This window comes from Podarcis gaigeae, assembly GCF_964106915.1.
Source record: "Podarcis gaigeae genome assembly, chromosome: 3".
NCBI lineage: Eukaryota > Metazoa > Chordata > Lepidosauria > Squamata > Lacertidae > Podarcis > Podarcis gaigeae.
In genome coordinates this window covers 12,428,238-12,444,341 of record NC_139680.1, presented here as the reverse complement: position 1 = coordinate 12,444,341, position 16,104 = coordinate 12,428,238, and the positions used below count along the sequence as shown (strand labels likewise).

Genomic DNA, 16,104 nt, shown 5'->3' with positions numbered 1-16,104 from the left:
GTATAAATAAAAATTTATTATTATTATTATTATTACATGGAATGATGAATTCTGATTTGGATCAGAATCTACAACCGAAGAATCAAACCCAAAGCCAAAACACTTACTTCACAGTAGCACTTAGAAGAAAGTTTATCTGTGGCATTAGCAGTCCATCGGGAGCCGACAAATAACGATCAAACTGGACCTAACGCAAACAGAAGAAGAACAGGCATGAGGCACTAAGCATCTCACCCAATTTTTCCGGAATCAAGAGAGAAGCTTCATGGAACGAATGGCTTGTGGCTGGGGTGGTTGAGCTTCTCCTCCCTCCCTGCTGTGTTCCTTATGAAAATCAGACCCCCCCCCCCCCTGGAGGAAGGGACGTTGGATGAGATTATGAAAGAATGTTATGGTTATGAGAAGCTGGTAAGGACAAGACTTAAGTTTTAAGCTTTAAGATTTATCTTACTACAGAAAGACAAGACTAAAACAGTTTAGGGTAATGTAATGACAGAATATTATGAAATATGGAAAGGATTTGCTGGGATAATTAATAACTAGGATACAAAGAAAGGGAGGAGGAGGAGGTGTAAGAAAGAAGGTGATGACAGTTGAGGATTTGGAAATAATGAATTTGGGTTTTTTTGTTTTTTTTAAATGTTTTTAATTGTTTGTGATGTATTGTATTTTTTTCTTTTCTCTCTCTCTCTCTCCTTTGCTTTTATTTGAATCTGTATCTATGGTGGGAGGGGTTTGTATTTTTCTCTTTTAATTTGTTAATTATTTTTATTTTGCATTTTTCTGTGTCTCTATTGTATTTTGTAACATTTTGAAAATTCCAATAAATATCATTTTAAAAAAAATGAAGACCAGACCCCACCACACACCTTTATTTATAGGGGCTGGGGGGGAGCCCTGATGTGTTTCAGAGTGATGCGTTGAGCTCCGTGTCTAAATTTGGCACCGAAAGAGCAGGGAAGCAAAGAGGATGGGACTATGGGCAGCTGGAGATGGCTACCTGCTCCACTTGATTTCCATCTATGGTGGAGGTCTGAGTTTGAGGGCTGTTCATGCACAAGAGGATGGGAAGCAGGGTTGTGTATCCTAGCCTGTCCTCCCTGTCAGGAGCCCCTCTTCCTTGTGTCTGCTTCTCCTCTGCTCCTTAACCCTAACTCTTAATGCCTGTGTGTGCAAGTCTATCATCTATTTCAGGCTTCCTCAACCTCGGCCCTCCAGATGTTTTGAGACTACAATTCCCATCATCCCTGACCTCTGGTTCTGCTATCTAGGGATCATTTTTGGCCTACAACATCTGGAGGGCTGAGGTTGAGGAAGCCTGATCTATTTCAGCTGCTCAAAATAAACCAATGCCACCGTTATCAATTACTTTTGGATATACAGTGGTACCTCGGGTTACATACGCTTCAGGTTACAGACTCCACTAACCCAGAAATATTACCTCAGGTTAAGAACTTTGCTTCTGGGTGAGAACAGAAATTGTGCTCCGGCGTTGCGGCGGCAGCAGGAGGTCCCATTAGCTTAAGTGGTGCTTCAGGTTAAGAACAGTTTCAGGTTAAGAACGGACCTCCGGAACGAATTAAGTACTTAACCTGAGGTACCACTGTATTTCAAAATGATACAACAGAACCTTGCACCAGAATAGAATTTGCTGAGTATCTTCCTTACACGGACTAAGATACCACCGAATATGCTCACTTTAGTCAAAGCAATTCTCTGTGCTAAGGGTTAGGGTCAAAAAGACTACACAAATAAACAGCCAACATTCTTTTCGGTTATCTGCACCAACGTGGTGTCTCATTAAAACTTTAGGGGATAGTTTAATTTTCATGCAATGTAGCTGTGTATCAGGCCTCTTACCACAATGAAAATATTGTTCTGAAAAACATCAAAATAAAACCAAAGCGAATGCACAATTTGGCTCAACTTTTGCAAAATAATAATAATGAGGGCATACTTCAAGGTTCATTCACAGACCCATTTATTGCTTTGGAGTGGAACAGCTGGAAGAGAGGCAAGTCATTCAGTTATAAATTTTCTTGAGACTATGAAGATACCCCTATCGTCCTCATACCCTAACTGAGCCAAAGCACATGTCATTGGAAAAAAGGGTACATTGTTTCCTTGTTTAGCCCCTTCCTCCTCTTGCCCTTGTTTCTATTTAATAATTACTTCCCCCCACCTAAAAAATAAATAAGGTAAAGGTAAAGGTACCCCTGCCCGTACGGGCCAGTCTTGACAGACTCTGGGGTTGTGCGCCCATCTCACTCAAGAGGCCAGGGGCCAGCGCTGTCCGGAGACACTTCCGGGTCACGTGGCCAGCGTGACATCGCTGTTCTGGCGAGCCAGAGCCGCACACGGAAACGCCGTTTACCTTCCCGCTGGTAAGCGGTCCCTATTTATCTACTTGCACCCGGAGGTGCTTTCGAACTGCTAGGTTGGCAGGCGCTGGGACCGAGCAGCGGGAGCGCACCCCGCCGCAGGGATTCGAACCGCCGACCTTTTGATCAGCAAGTCCTAGGCGCTGAGGCTTTAACCCACAGCGCCACCTGCGTCCCTAAAAATAAATAAATACAGCTACAAATTATATTCCAGTATCTTACCATTGCAGCTTTTAAGGACATGGAATCCATACTGGGTACATTTGCCAAGGGACCCTAAAAACACAGCAATGATAAGCAAAAAAATAAATATTTAACCATCACTTGTGCCACACAGCAAGCCTCTTTTGAAACTGAGGGGGGCGTTCAATAGTAGCTTTTCTGCTGTTCAAATGGCTGGGGGAGGAAAATGATGCCCAAAATAGCACTTTGGTTCTCATCCAGATACAGTAAATGTGTATTTGCAATTCAACGTATTTGATCAGTTGATCAGAGTACCCATGTGATGTATCTTGTACTGATTTTGTGTGCATGAGTGTTCAGGATTACATACATTAGACACACTCTCTCTCCCTAAAAATTAAGCATGAGAATATTCGCTAGAATGTTATCTGCTTGAAAATTCTCCGGAGAATTCTCTCCACAAACTGTAAATTCTAATGTAAGAATCAGTTTTACAACCCACATTTTAAAAATCTAGTAAATAATAAGTCAAGCTGTGATGTTGCCAGTTTAAGTAATGAATAATGATATTTTTGATCCAGTTACATTACTGGGCATTGTGTCACTCACTATTGGCAGTTCTGAAATGTGAGCTTCAGAAAACTTTAAAAAAAAAGGTTTAAAAATGCTATTCATTTAATTTGATGAACATTTGAATACGTATGTATTTGAACTGCAGTGGTACCTCGGGTTAAGTACTTAATTTGTTCCGGAGGTCCATACTTAACCTGAAACTGTTCTTAACCTGAAGCACCACTTTAGCTAATGGGGCCTCCTGCTGCTGCCGCGCTGCCAGAGCACGATTTCTGTTCTCATCCTGAAGCAAAGTTCTTAACCTGAAGCACTATTTCTAGGTTAGCGGAGTCTGTAACCTGAAGCGTCTGTAACCTGAAGCGTATGTAACCTGAGGTACCACTGTATATGTAATAGCCTTTTTTTTCTATTTTGGTGTGACCTTATTCTCATTGTAGATATGCTTATTGAAGAACGTACTCATGTAGCGGACCTGAGGGGTTTTTTTTACATTCCTTTAAAAGCTACATTTCATACATACATAATGTAGTTAGAATTCAAAGTTGATGGTAAATATACAGTTAGTGGCAGGCTTAGTGATTAACGTGAGTCATTCACGTTGAATTTTCAATTTCAAGTTTGGTGCAAAAAATCAAAGATGTGAATTCACTGCATTGCCCCATTGAATAAAAGTATCTGTACCGTTTTTAGTTGCCATCTGAACATTTTAAATGAAATTTCTCTAATATTCTCATTAATCAAGAATATTCTCCAAAAGATTATTCTTGAGAATTTAACATCACTACCCTTGACACATAAGTCAGATTACATCTTAACTGCACCACAACAGTTTTATTTACTCACAGTTTGGAACAGAAGTGGTCTATAAGCATTTCTCCCCAAAATTATTGCTTACCTGCTCTGGTTTGTGCTGCTGTACAATGTTATAGATGTAACTCAGGCCCACTCTATTCAATACATAGGAAGCTTGCTCATTTATAAGGGTATCCAAGTGCGCTTCAATCTAAAAGACAGAAGGAATACGTTTCTTACTTATCGGAATGATAACTAAATAAACGGACTTCCGGGTTAGCGCCATCGGTAATGGCAGAATTCCTCTGACTAGGAGGAATTTGCTCTGTGGGAACCGGGTCTGACTGCAACGGCGAAGGCGGAGACCCCTCAAAAATCACAGGCGGGTGAAGCCTGTGAACGTTGGATTCGGCGGGCACCTTTTGCGCCCCCCAACTCGTGGGGAAACCCGACTTCGGGGCTCCGGAGCGAAGCAGGGTGAGCGGCGCGGTGCTGTGAATCGACTGCTTTTTCCACGGAGCGAAGCCGCACAGCCGTTGCCGGAGAGCGCTGACTTTTTCCTGTGGACAATTTGATCTTAAAAGCAACTACCCATGAGTAGGATAAATCGGAAATTTTTAAAAGGAAAAAAGACCTAATTTGGTACCGAAGTGGGGAGGCTTAAACAGGAAGTCCGCCTTCCGCTTTTGTAAATAGATCAAAGCAAAGAGGCTGCAAGCTAAAGTCTTGAAAAGCCGATCGGAAAGGACTAAATTTCCAACACAAAAAATAGTGAACCCCCCCCCCTTGGAAGCAGGAGAAGAGGGGGGGGGAAAGTTTTGGACTATATGTACCTGCAAGAGAGAGGGAAGGAAGCTAAAATTCCACCGCTCAGAACCTGGGAACGGGCTGCCAATAGGACAATAAGACTGCTGTACTTTGAAATGCGCATTGTTTGTGAATAGACCACTCGCTGACAGCTAGCTGAGTAAGAGAGATACATTGTTTTTAGCTGTCCTCTTCTGATCTTAAAAAGGAGGAAAAGTAACTGGAAATTGAAACTAACTTTCTTATTTGAGCTGGGTTTTAAAAGGCGTTATTTTGGATTAAAACAAGTACAGGCTGCAACTGTTTCCCCCTAGAGGAAGTTTCTGAAATTGTTACAACAGTTGGATCAGGGAAAGCAATTCGGAAGAAAAGTCACTGAATGCAATGGAAACATTTTGAATATGTTACAAAATTAAGTGCATTCAAAAAGCATTACTTATGGGCCAATAATAATAATAATACAGTAGTCCCTTGGGTTATGTTACCTTCAGATAACGTAACTTTCGGGTTGTGAATGCGTCAAACCCGGAAGTGTGTATGCTTCTGGGTTTCGCCGTGCATGCATGCGCAGAAGCACTCTGCGTGCTGCGCACAGAAGCGCTCTGTCACGCCGCGCACATGCGCAGAAGCGGCACCTCATGTTGCGGACTTTTCGGGGTATGCAAGGACTCCCGGAACGAATTAAGTTCGTATCCGGAGGGTCCACTGTAACTTCATCCACCGTACTAAAGATTTGGAAGAAACAGAGGTTTCCCTCCATCTGCCCCTAAACAGATGAACCAGCTTTCATTGGCTGGTGTGAGTGGCTGCTGCCACTCACATTGGAGCAGTGAATGCTCCAATGCATATTCACAACCAAGAGGTGGATGGAAGCTACTGCTGGAGGAAAAATGGGGTGGGAAAAGAAAGGTCCTGGATCTGAAACCAGCATAGTAAAGACGCGTTGCCACATACACCCAACCTGGTTAGTGCAAGTGGCAGGGCTGTGATGCTCCATTAAGTTCTGCCACTGCTGCCCAGGGGGTTGGATTGCCCCAAGGCAAAAAGCCAAACAAAAGACCCACAGGCTCATGGTTCAGCTCTCCCGGACAAACCACAGGTTGTCAAACATATGGTAAAGTTTGGCTACAGCTCACGGTTTGTCTGGAAAGAGTCAAGCCATGAGCCCTGATCTGGATGAAAATCCAAGCCAAACCATGGTTTAGGCTCAGTGTAGCATGGTTTCAAAATGACCAGGGAGGAGTTAAAGAGGCTGCAATCTCCTCAGATGGAGCCCATGCTTGTTGTGCTAAGCCATGAGTAGGCAAACTAAGGCCTGGGGACCGGATCTGGCCCAATCGCCTTCTAAATCCGGCCTGCGGATGGTCCGGGAATCAGCATGTTTTTACATGAGTAGAATGTGTCCTTTCATTTAAAATGCATCTCTGGGTTATTTGTGGGGCCTGCCTGGTGTTTTTACATGAGTAGAATGTGTGCTTTTATTTAAAATGCATCTCTGGGTTATTTGTGGGGCATAGGAATTCGTTCATTCCCCCCCCAAAAAAATATAGTCTGGCCCCCCACAAGGTCTGAGGGAGAGTGGACCGGCCCCCTGCTGAAAAAGTTTGCTGACCCTTGCTGCTAAGCCATGTTTTGGCTTACTGTTATATGCAAAGTAGGCCAAATAGGATTTATTTTGTGATGAGTTGCAAACAGATGGAGGACTGGCACATACATCACCTTTCCCCCCCATATGGGCATAATCCACCTCCAGAACCATACATACCCATTTGATAATTCCAATCTGTTTTCGCATTTTAACTTTTTAAAGTACAATAGTAAATATTTCTTAATTATCTTTAACTTTTGTAAACTGCTTTTGAGATTTGTTTTTGTTTTTTAACAATCAAGTGCTGTACGAATTTAATGAAATAAATAAAAATAACCTCACTCAGATTTTGAACAGGAGAACCATCTCCCAAAAAGGATGGAATTTGGGAACAGTACTGAGACCTATTCATTCTGAAGGAAATCAGCCCTGAGTGCTCACTGGAAGGACAGATCGTGAAGAACAGTTTCAGGTTAAGAACAGACCTCCAGAACGAATTAAGTTCTTAACCGGAGGTACCACTGTACACAGAAACATACGGCATTCCCTGTTAATGTTTGATAGCAAAGAAAACATCGGGGGGTTGACTGGACGTTTACCTGGTACTGTAACATTTCTAGCCGTTTATCTGTGAATTCAAACAGAGCCAGCGTTGTCTTCATCATATGAAGTGAATTCACCATGAAGGTTGCCATGTCAGCAGACCCCAAGTTACTGGCAGACACAGTACACATCTGCAGCAGGGGATCCAGCACACAAGAGAGAACCTAACAGGAAGAAGAGCGTGCAAAAAATGCTGTAACTGGGGAGAATTCTTGTCCGTTCTCCTTTCTCTACATCTCCCAAAGCGGAGGAATGATGCTGAATCGGGGGGAACTTCATTTGCCTCCGAAAGGAGCTTCAGGTGCTACAAAGAAGCATTGCCAGCCACTTGCGCTGCCTACTGCACAGTCAGCTGGCTTGTTAAAAGTCTGAAAAGGATGTTGCACAGGGAAGTTGCACAAGCCCGATGCAGACGCAACAGCTTAGGCAATTGGTGATGCTTGCTTATGATGTCCAAACCTTGCTCTGAGAAAAAGGCAGGTTCGAATTACAAGGAGGCTGGACATTTAAATAAAACCGTTCCAACAGCCTCCTATCAGGAGCAGCAGAGCAACAGAGCAGGCTGCAGCTGCCTCTTGGAGGTTTTCAATGCGATGCGCAACAAGCAACTGTCTGGGATGCCTTGCGTAGTGGACATCCAAGCTCAGGGTCACGTCACAGGGCCACAGTATAAAGCTGAGACTGCTCATCGCTGTTGCTTAAACAGAAGAGAAACAGCGAAGATGGCGCTTAAAATGAGGTAAACAGGAAAAGGTAAGGCCTGAGGTCAAGGGATAGCTAGCAAAGAGCAGAAACCTGCCCTGTCCTGTGCAAAAACAGAGAATAATTGAGAGAGGAGGAATCTCCAGCACTCAACGAGGTGAGGTGGGGGCTAGGTCACATGATCTACCCATGTGACATTGTTAGACATCTCTGCTGCCAAACATAAAACAATGTTTTCTCTCGCAGGAGAGCCCCAGACACAACTGCAGGAGCTGCTCACCACAGTCGATTCTTGAGCCTGATCTACGCAAAACAATGCCACTTATGCTATAATTAGAAATTGCCACAGATCCAGCAGCATTTCTCCTCTTTTTCCGCTGGGAAACCTAGCATGGAATTTAATGGTCTGAATCACGGTTTCTGTCATCCCATCCCCCCAAAGCCCTTCCCTCAAGCTGCTGTGGCTCCTTGCAATTTCAACCAATTTTACCTGCCCAAAGTCAGCTTGACGGGTATCTAAAGGAATGACGCAAGAGTCGTGCGATGCTAGAACCTCCCGCAGCAGAGCAAGGGTTTGAGTCAGTGCAGAGCTTGGGCCAAGATCTGCAGGCGGCAGTTCAACCTACAAAACAAATTACAACTTATTACTAAACTGAAAACCATGGAGATACCTGGTCTGAATAGAGATATTGGATTCTTGTCTCATAACATATGCTATACCTATTTTTGGTCATCTGCATATTATCCCCTGCTTTTTCCTGTAGGACTAATTGCAGTCCTTAACAGTTGTCAACAGGTTTACAATACCCATTGAGTCAATCACCGATCTCCTACAGTGGTACCTCAGGTTACATACGCTTCAGGTTACATATGCTTCAGGTTACATACGCTTCAGGTTACAGACTCCGCTAACCCAGAAATAGTGCTTCAGGTTAAGAACTGACTCAGCTTTCTTTTGCGTATTAGGGCCAACAACAGAGGAATACAAAAGGGCAAAGGATTCTCTCTACCTCCTGCCCTGATTTCTGAGGACAGAACTGAGAAACACCTTGCACACTAGACCACTGATGTAAAAACCTTGCTGGATTTTCATAGTGAGAGCTCATACATTCTGGTGTAGTCTGTCACTGCTACGCTATGTAGACACTTGGGATCATAGTTGCTGTTACCACCATTGCTGACCACTGTGGATCGGCAATGGTGGTAACAGCAACTTATGATCCCAAGTGTCTACATAGCGTAGCAGTGACAGACTACACCAGAATGTATGAGCTCTGAGTAGTAACAGAGAATAATAACTGGCAACCTTTTCTCTTTAGTGTCCCAACGCAAATATACGCGGTGCGAGTTAACTGATTTGTTGACCTGCTTTCATTTCAGGTAGGTGTTCCTTAGCGAAGTATACGAAGTTTGTCACTCAGTGGCCTCGTTTCACTTCTTTTAGTACAAAAGGCTTTAAGCGCCAGTTTTGAGGTGGCACTGAAGTAAACGGCATTGGTCGGTGGGAGGGGGAAGGTGCAGAACGAGGAATGGGCAGAGAAGTCTGGTGAGCAGCATAGGCGAGACTTGGCGCTGAAGGGTGCTGATGGACCAGGGAGTTTCACATGGTGCTAAGAAGGCAACGGTGCACAGATGAAATGCAAAAGCCAACAGGGCAGTTGGCGATCGCTTCGATAGTACAGAATTTGGACTTCCAAAGCTTGATACCTGCACAGAGGGTCCACTGACAACGCTACAGAACCTACAACTGCAGAAGCAGGGAAGGGGGAGAGAGTTGACTAACCCCTGAAACAGACCTTATCCATCAGTTTGCTTGCATGAAGGCTCAAACTGTTGAAGAATATTTTTTTACTCAAGCCATGCATCTCTTCCATTGTAGTTAACAGCATGGCTGCGGTATTCCCCACAATATTACTGGAAATTGGAAGAGAGAGAGGCAGTAAGAAATTTCACGATAACCAAAGCAGACATATATAGTCAAGCTATTTAGCACAATAAAATGCTACAAAATGCCTTCTGAAAAAGTAGCACCTAATAACTAAAAGAAATCTATCTATTGCCTGGTGTTTTTAGGTGTTCTCTAAAGGCAAGAGGAGACGCGGGTGGCACTGTGGTCTAAACCACAGAGCCTAGGGCTTGCTGATCAGAAGGTCGGCGGTTCGAATCCCCGCGATAGGGTGAGCTCCCGTTGCTCGGTCCCTGCTCCTGCCAACCTACTTGCTCTCATCAATGAATATATGGCTTTGAAGTAAAGTGAACTGACGGGATTCTATTCTCCTTTTGGAAATTCTGCAGGAAAATTGGAAAAGCAGGACAATTTCAAAGCTGAGTGTTTTGCAAAAGGATGCTTTTTCTAATGGTCAATTATGGTCCGACTAGTTGCCTCGGAAGCTCAGCATAATGGTACTATCATTGCTTGAAGAGGGCAGGAGTCCAGGGATGTAATTTTAAAGAAGGAGCAAAGTGAATTGAAAGCACATCGAAAGGCTTTTGTTGTGATAACATCAGAATATTTTTTTCCAAATACAAGTTATAAATAGTGTAGAGATTATCTTTTTAATAAAATAAAGATTTCTAACATACTAAAAGCAGTACTAGGACTCTGTTATTTTCCTCCTCAAAGCAAAACCAACACTACCAGCTCTGAAATTCTAAACACTGTAATGCAAAGCAAGGAATTTGCTTTTCTCTTTTGTTTCCCTTTACCTGATCGTGTGGTGGTAAAATTTGAGAAGATTAGAAATTTTATACAGCAGGACTGCTCCTGGTTCAGCTACAATCACCTGTTCAATCCTAACCTGAGAAAACAGATTGAAACAAACATCAGTTATGCAGAAATCTTTCACATCCCATTATGAAGACAACACCTATGATGTCTTCAAGCAGGTAAGACATTAGGGCTGGGCTAGGGGTTGGGAGGTATGGGTGCGGCAGCAGAACTGCTGGATTGGTTCTGCTGATGCCCTCATCCTGCCCCTGCCCCATCCCAGTATTCAGAAGCAGGAAGCCAGGGCTGCAGTCTTGGCCCTCCCATTAATCATGCCTGTTTTTCTGGGACCAGTAACTTGAGGCACGAAATGATAAAGGTTTTGCTTCAAATGAGGTTGTAAAATTCATCATGACGAAATTATTTAGGGAAATAAGAAGCCAGTATTGTTTCGATGAAATATTTAACGAGAACAACTGACAAGTTTCCAACAAGTTTTGTCCTGCTTTTTCTTGCTTTTTCCACTCTTTGTTTATAGGACTATATGGGAAAGTGCACCTTGTTAATAAATGCAGTCTTATTCCAATGGGGACGCAGTTGGCGCTGTGGGTTAAACCACAGAGCCTAGGACTTGCCAATCAGAAGGTTGGCGGTTTGAATCCCCGCAACGGGGTGAGCTCCCGTTGTTCGATCCCTGCTCCTGCCAACCTAGCAGTTCGAAAGCACATCAAAGTGCAAGTAGATAAATAGGTACCGCTCCGGCGGGAAGGTAAATGGCGTTTCCATGCGCTGCTCTGGTTCGCCAGAAGCGGCTTAGTCATGCTGGCCACATGACCCGGAAGCAATACACCAGCTCCCTCAGCCAATAAAGTGAGGTGAGCACCGCAAACCCAGAGTCGGCCACGACTGGACCTAATGGTCAGGGGTCCCTTTACCTTTACCTATTCCAAGGGCACACATAAACCAACACACTCCACCCACCTTCAGAGGCCGGCAAACACCTTCTGTGATGTGTCCAATCACTTCTTGCATATTTTTTTCCACTCCTGAAAGGAAACATAGCGAGTGTTATTCAGAGGTATTTCAGCAACCATGCTTCCCATCACCACACACTCCCTTGAAAAAAGGAACACCTCGGCAACTCTAACACATCACAAATTCTGTGAGAATTGTGTATATTTTCCCCTCATGCTATAAGCTGCCTTGAGCATGGTTATAATTATGGAAAGTCGGTACACAAATAAAATGATTATGTCTGTAAAACCGCCCAAATCCAACTTGTTTACTTTCCACATTTTTCTGTGCACACTTTGGACTTGCCAACACTCTTTTTACAATCCTCCATGCCCCCATACCCCATTTACACAAATATCTGCTGAAGTACACTAACACATGTTTATCGCCACATACATCTTTCCCTGGAGAATCCAAATACACATTTCCTATGTGGTAGGAATGTAAGATTGTAAAAAAATTATTGGGAAATGATCTATAATGAATTGGAAAAAAAGGTTTAAAATAACATTTGTAAAGAAACCAGAAGCTTTTCTGCAGGGTATTTTAGGACAAGATGTGAAGAAAGAAATGAGAACACTGCCGTATTTTTTGCTCCACAGACACACTTAGTTTTTAGAGGGGGAATGCCGGGGGGGGCGGGATTCTTTAAAGGGAGCGCTGAGCAGAGGCTGTATGCATCCCAGGCTCTGCTCAGCGCTCCCTTTAAAGAGCCGCGTGGAGTGTGTGTGCGGCGCTTGCAGGCTTTTCCCCGAGGAGGGAGAAGGGCAGCCTGTCAGTCCCTTCTCCCTCCTCAGGGAAAAGCCCCCAAGAGACACACACACACACCACACGGATCTTTAAAGGGAGCGCTGAGCTGAGTCTCCCACCTGCATTCGCTCCATAACACACACACACATTTCCCCTTACTTTTTAGGAGGGAAAAGGTGTGTCTTATGGAGCAAAAAATACGGTATTTATATATGCAACAACAGCAGCAAGAATTTTAATAGCACAAAACTGGAAGATGGGAGAAATACCATTCAAAGAACAATGGCATGGAAAATTGATGGAATATGCAGAATTAGCAAAACTGACGGATAAACTGCGTGAAAAAGATAATAGTGACTTTGGAAAAGAATGGGAACCTTTTGTAACATACTTGCAGAAACAAAGTAAAAGTATGGACTCTTTGGCAGGGTTTAAATAAACATACATAATGTAATTAGAGAGAACAAGAAAGACAACAATGTGATAATATACTACTATATATAAGCAGCAGAATGCAACAAGCGGTTTAACAAACCAGAAATGGAAATGGAGGGAAGCCAAGGGGGAGAGGGTAATTTAGAAAACGATTGTTCGGTTAAGTCAAATAATGTATGATATATGTATGAAAATCAATAAAAACTGATTTAAAACACACATTTCCTGAAATTGAGCAATACCTTCAGTAGTGATATGTTTTAACAGGGCTTCCAGATGCTCTTTTTCTGAAGCAGTAGCCTGATGCAGCCAAGCCAACATGTCTCCTACATATCTAAAACCAAAAACCAAAACATCCTGCTGCATTAAATGGTTATTCTAGTAGCAAAACCACTATGCAGCGTACGCTTCCGTGATTGCTGTACCTCAAAGGATCGTGGGAATGCATTTCGATAGGCCGGGGTGTTCCTCCTGGACCTCCTCTAGTAAGAGCATCGATAAAACCACGGACCACAGCACTTCTTCTGGCTGTTGCAAACTCATCAAGAGTGTATCTACAGTGGAAATGAAGAGGCACTTTATTAAAATGCATGTGCTTTATACTGCCATTACAATCATTAAGGTACCTTGCTTTATGGGAATCTATCGTATTTTTCGCTCCATAAGACGCACCTAGTTTTTAGAGGAGGAAAACAAGAAAAAAAATATTTTGAACGAAACAGTGGATGTATGATTTTTGTGGTCCTTGCTGTGGCCACAGACATGTGATCTGATGGTGAATTTGGGGTGACCCAATGCAAAAATCCTGAGGATCCATGTGGATCCGTGCTTTGTAACCACATTTTTGCTCCATTGCAGCCCCATGAAACAGTGGATGTGTGATTCTTTTGGTGCAGGCTGTAGCCATGGGCATGCTATGTGATCTGATAGTGAATTTGGGGTGACCCAATGTAAAAATCCTGAGGATCCATAGGATTTTACCTCCCCCCTCCCAGGCAGCCTCCGCTAGCATCCTTTATCTCTCATCTGATCCCACCGATCAGCTGTTTCCTTTCAACACTCCCTTCCCTCTTGTTTGCCTTAGTGTCTTTTCCTTAGCTGGAGCAGTTTTTTTGCTCCTCCTTTTCTTCTAATTTCTCTCCTTCTTGCTTTAGTCTTCCTGTTTCCCTCCTTTGCAAGTCTGCTGTCTTTACCTCCCCCCTCCCAGGCAGCCTCCTTTATCTCTAGTGTCGCTTATCTCTCTCCCCGATCGGCAAACGATCAGTGGCTTTGTTTCAACACCCACTTCCCTCTTTCAAAAAAAAAAAAAAAAAAAGCATGATCTGCTCCCCCCCCCCCCGGGCAATTCGGCTCCAGGAACCACACATTAGCTCCATAAGACGCACAGACATTTCCCCTTACTTTTTAGGAAGAAAAAAGTGTGTCTTATGGAGCGAAAAATACGGTAAGTATGCTATGCACAGAAATAAGCTGTCTGAATAATTCACCGAAAATACCTATCACGGCGTGAAATTGGTCAGTACCATGCCTCAGCCTCCCAACACAGGATCTGGTGGTTTGTTTCAAAAGGCAATAGGTTCCCTGAATAAATTCTATCTGGATGAGCTAATCATCTATGGTTCCAGATGGGAAATGACCACCTAAGCTAGAAAATATGGGAATATAAGCAACTACAGTGGTACTTTGGTTTAAGAACAGCTTAGTTTAGGAACAACTTGAATTAAGAACGCTGCAAACCAAGAAGTAGGTGTTTTGGTTTGTGAACTTTGCCTTGGAAGCAGAACATGTTCCGCTTCCTGTTGAGTGTGTTCCACTTGTAAATTGAGTCCCCCGCTGCTATGGGAAAGGATGCCTTGGTTTAAGAATGCTTTGGTTTAAGAAGGGACTTCCGGAACGGATTAAGTTTGTAAACCAAGGTACCACTGTATTATATTGGTAGTATATTGTATTATATTGGTGGTAGAGGGTTTTTAAGGGGGGGGGGGGTAGCCTGCAACACATGGGCCAAATTAAGCCTGCCTGACACCAGTTTAGCATTAGGTTTCAATCAGGGATCCTTGTTTAAACCCATGGGTTTGAAGCTGGTTTATTATGAAAATAAGTTTGCTAACAGGGGTATAGCACAGTTGGTCAGGGTGTGGTGCTGATAATGCCAAAGTTGCAGGTTTGATCCCCGTAACAGAAAGCTGCATATTCCTGCATTGCAAGGGGTTGGACCAGATGATCGTCAGGGCCCCTTCCAGCGATATGATTCTACAGTGGTACCTCGGGTTACATACGCTTCAGGTTACAGACTCCGCTAACCCAGAAATAGTACCTCGGGTTAAGAGCTTTGCTTCAGGATGAGAACAGAAATTGTGCTCCGGTGGCACGGCAGCAGCGGGAGGCCCCATTAGCTAAAGTGGTGCTTCAGGTTAAGAACCGTTTCAGGTTAAGAACGGAGCTCCGGAACGAATTAAGTACGTAACCAGAGGTACCACTGTATTATTCTTTAAACCAGGATCCCTTGAATGTAATGCTAAGTTCAGATTCTTGAAAGTGAAACCTAACTTTCCAGAGATTCTCCTCCCAGCTATTTTATTTGGGGGGCAGGGGCGAGGGGGGGGTAGAGAAGGCAAGGGCAGTACATGAATCTGATGTTCTGCTTCAACTTGCTGAAGTTCATCCAACTAGCACTAAATCAGAGTCTGATGTTACATGTGAACTGTGCCTTTGTGTTATAAAGACATAAAAATGTAGAAATAATATTAGGATGTATTTCAGCAAGGCATTTCATTAAACGAAAAGAAAGTTGATGCTATAGAACAGGCATAGGCAAACTCGGCCCTCCAGCTGTTTTGGGACTACAATTCCCATCATCCCTGACCACTGGTCCTGCTAGCTAGGGATGATGGGAGTTGTAGTCCCAAAACATCTGGAGGGCCGAGTTTGCCTGTGCCCACTATAGAATTTGGTAGGTGTTCCAAGGCTGCCACCTTTGGGTTAATATCAAGCACTGCTAACATTCCTTAAAAATTAGTCAACTGCTGCTGAAAAAAGGAAAGTCATAACATCATAACATAACATAACATAACATAACATAACAACATAACATAACAATAAGGAAGTTCCCTGTTATGATTTGATAGGTAGTTATCCCAAATCTTTAGCACAAAACATGTAGAGCAGTGGAAATTCCCACACCTTGAAATATTCAATTCCACAATGAATGAACTTTTTAAGCTAGCTTGTGGTCAAAAGGATGAAGCCCCTAGAATATTAATCTTGGTGACGTTATGTTCTGCGACTAAGATAGGCAACATACTTATAGAGAACAGCCCTGTCTTGCAAAGCTTCCATTGCTTGAGCTAGAACTGGAGAAATGTCACAGGATTCTTGGGTTAAAGTTCTGCATTCGCCTGCAAAGAAGAAAAGATTAGATCAATAGTAAGCAACGTTCCTGATCTTTACAGCGTTCTAAAAATAATGAATGAAAGTTGTTGCAATCCTATTTGTAACTAAAACGCTTACCGTATTTTTCGCTCTATAAGACGCACTTTTCCCCTCCTAAAAAGGGGAAATGTGTGTGT

The 16,104-nt window shown here is 43.3% G+C and overlaps 1 protein-coding gene across 2 annotated transcripts in view; it reads right to left on the bottom strand.

The window, feature by feature from the left end:
• Positions 1 to 16,104, bottom strand: part of COG6 (component of oligomeric golgi complex 6) — a 31,905-nt gene that overhangs the window by 4,194 nt on the left and 11,607 nt on the right. For both annotated transcript variants that reach the window (XM_083730323.1, XM_083730324.1), the window contains exons 8-18: positions 15,840 to 15,933; positions 12,961 to 13,089; positions 12,778 to 12,869; positions 11,318 to 11,382; positions 10,336 to 10,427; positions 9,426 to 9,543; positions 8,120 to 8,251; positions 6,924 to 7,091; positions 4,033 to 4,140; positions 2,604 to 2,657; positions 108 to 187 (exon numbers count right to left, since the gene is read on the bottom strand). In XM_083730323.1, the coding sequence (XP_083586449.1) occupies positions 108 to 187; positions 2,604 to 2,657; positions 4,033 to 4,140; positions 6,924 to 7,091; positions 8,120 to 8,251; positions 9,426 to 9,543; positions 10,336 to 10,427; positions 11,318 to 11,382; positions 12,778 to 12,869; positions 12,961 to 13,089; positions 15,840 to 15,933 (1,132 nt within the window). The remainder of the gene's footprint in view (positions 1 to 107; positions 188 to 2,603; positions 2,658 to 4,032; positions 4,141 to 6,923; positions 7,092 to 8,119; positions 8,252 to 9,425; positions 9,544 to 10,335; positions 10,428 to 11,317; positions 11,383 to 12,777; positions 12,870 to 12,960; positions 13,090 to 15,839; positions 15,934 to 16,104) is intronic.